Below are 2,500 nucleotides of genomic sequence, written 5' to 3'. Positions count from 1 at the left end.
CCCTGCTACTGCCACAAGTTCCTTGCTGAAGAGTCTAATGATCACTCTACAATCACACCTGTTAAGGACGCACATTGTACTATCATGAGTTCATCACAGTTTGAACTACTTATTCCCCTTTTCCAAATAGTTTAAAGAGGGAGTGTTAAATGTCAATAAACTAGACCATGTGTTGCTGCGTCCTCTCCTTACAGTAACAATAATAATGATAATGATAATGATAACAAAAAGAATGTTAAGAAAAAATAATTATGCTTACAGGGTATGAGGCCAAGGATATTGAAACCAATAAAAATCTTGAGTGTATATGTCTGAGTGAGTGTATTTATGTATATGTGTGTATGCGTATGTATTCGTGTGAGTGTGGGTGAGGGTGTGCTTGTATGTGTAAGGGTGTGCAAGAGTGTATGTATGGGTATGAGCGTATGTATGGGTATGAGTGTGTGTGTATGAGTGTGTGTGTGTGTGTGTGTGTGTGTGTGTGTGTGTGTGTGTGTGTGTGTGTGTGTGTGTGTGTGTGTGTGTGTGTGTGTGTGAGTGTGTGTGTGTGTGTGTGAGTGTGTGAGTGTGTGTGTGAGTGTGTGTGTGTGGATGTGCTTGTGTGGATGTGTGTGTAAGAGTGTGTAAGAGTGTAAGAGTGTAAGAGTGTATGAGTGTGAGTGTATGTGTATGTGTGCATGTGTGTGAGTGTATGTATGAGAATGTGTAAGAGCGTGCAAGAGGTTATGTGTGTGTATGAGTGTATGAGTGTGTGTGTGTGTGTGTGTGTGTGTGTGTGTGTGTGTGTGTGTGTGTGTGTGTGTGTGTGTGTGTGTGTGTGTGTGTGTATGTGTGTATGTGTGTGTATGTATGTGTATATGTATGTGTATGTGTGTGTGCGTATGTGTGTGTTTGTGTTTATGTGTGTGTGTGTGTGTCTGTGTGCGTATATGTATGTGTATGTGTGTGTGTTTATGTGTGTGGGGGGGGGGCGGTGTGTGTGGGGCGTGTGTGTGTGTGTATGAGTGTATGTGTGTATATGTGTATGTGCACATGAGTGTGTGTGTGTGTGTGCAAGAGTTTCTGTGTGTGTACGAGTGTATGAGTTAGTATGTCTGTATGAGTGTATGAGTGAGAGAGAGGGAGGAAGAGGGAGGGAGAGGGAGAGGGAGAGAGAGAGTGGAGGGAGGAAGAGGGAGAGGGAGAGAGAGAGTGGAGGGAGGGAGGGAGGGAGGGAGGGATGGAGGGAGAGGGAGGGAGAGGGATGGAGGGAGAGGGAGAGGGGAGGGGGTGAGAGGGAGAGGGAGAGGGAGAGGGAGAGAGAGGAGAGAGAGAGAGAGAGAAGAGAGAGAGAGAGAGAGAGAGAGAGAGAGAGAGAGAGAGAGAGAGAGAGAGAGAGAGAGAGAGAGAGAGAGAGGGAGAGGGAGAGGGAGAGGGAGAGGGAGAAAGAGAGAGAGAGAGAGAGAGAGAGAGAGAGAGAGAGAGAGAGAGAGAGAGAGAGAGAGAGAGAGAGAGAGAGAGAGAGAGAGAGAGAGAAAAGAAAGAGTAAGAAAAAAGAAAGAGAAAGAGAAAGAGAAAGAGAAAGAGAGTGAGAGTGCGTGTGTGTGAGTGTGAGTGAGTGAGTGTGTGTCTGTAAAAGCAATTCATGTGCTGTTACTAAAAAGAAATTAAATTTAGCAACATATAACTCATACATACAATCCATGTTTTAAAGTCCTTTATGTAAAATGCAAAATGTTTTCCTTCTTTCCAAAAATGCTTTCTCGTAAACATTTTATGGTTTGTCCTCTACAGGTAATAAAATTGTCTTAGACACAGTACTTCATGATGGCAAGCATGACAAATGAACATGAAAGTACATACTACTAGTTTGACAAATGATTCACTCAATCAATTGATCAATCACTTTCTTACTCACTCACTTTCTCTCACTCAAAATGAATAATGATTTCATAATTGATTTAATCTCTTTCATAGGTTGATGAAAAAAAGAATATTTATTTCATAACTGATTTAATCTTTCTCATGGGTTGATAAAAATTGGATGACTTCATAATTCTTTATTCAATCATCTATAAACAGCAAAATATTATTTACACACATATTCACTTAAACCTAAACTGATTTAAATTTTCCTTTTACATCAAAATATAATCACAAAAGCTTAAAGGTTGAAACCTTTTCTATTAAATCATGTGTTTGGCTGCTTTTCTGTAAATCTATTATCTTTTACTAAATACAAATAAAACTAAATGCTTTTCCTTATTTCATTATCTACGTAGAGATCAAAAACTGGCACACAGTGTAAAAATATTCATAAAATGAAAGCAATGCCATTCAAATCTTTCATCTATAGCTATACATTTGGTTTTAAACTTGTGTGCGAGAGTATATGTTTATCGAGGTAAAACTTCTTTGTACAAAAATATGAACAATGTGGGCAAACAAACTGCTTTACTCCAGTATGAATGCGTGTGTGCTTCGTAAGATTACTCTTTGTTGTTGCCTGATATGGACAATA

The 2,500-nt window shown here is 39.8% G+C and overlaps 1 protein-coding gene across 31 annotated transcripts in view; it reads right to left on the bottom strand.

Annotated features, from left to right (window-relative positions):
• The window catches only part of LOC113817407 (protein tramtrack, alpha isoform), a 142,525-nt gene that overhangs the window by 80,997 nt on the left and 59,028 nt on the right, over positions 1 to 2,500 (bottom strand). Inside the window, exon 6 of one of the 31 annotated variants that reach the window (XM_070140924.1) lies at positions 2,025 to 2,500. This exon is cut by the window's right edge and continues 180 nt beyond it. The exons of the other annotated variants lie outside the window; for them this stretch is intronic. Coding sequence (XP_069997025.1) covers positions 2,336 to 2,500 — 165 coding nt within the window. The 3' untranslated portion in view covers positions 2,025 to 2,335. Of the gene's footprint in view, positions 1 to 2,024 lie in introns of those variants that run through there. 31 annotated transcript variants of the gene reach the window in all.

The sequence above is a fragment of the Penaeus vannamei genome, chromosome 27 (genome assembly GCF_042767895.1).
Source record: "Penaeus vannamei isolate JL-2024 chromosome 27, ASM4276789v1, whole genome shotgun sequence".
In the NCBI taxonomy this organism is placed as follows: domain Eukaryota; kingdom Metazoa; phylum Arthropoda; class Malacostraca; order Decapoda; family Penaeidae; genus Penaeus; species Penaeus vannamei.
The sequence above is the reverse complement of the archived record's forward strand: the minus strand, read 5'-3'. Positions and strand labels throughout refer to the sequence as shown.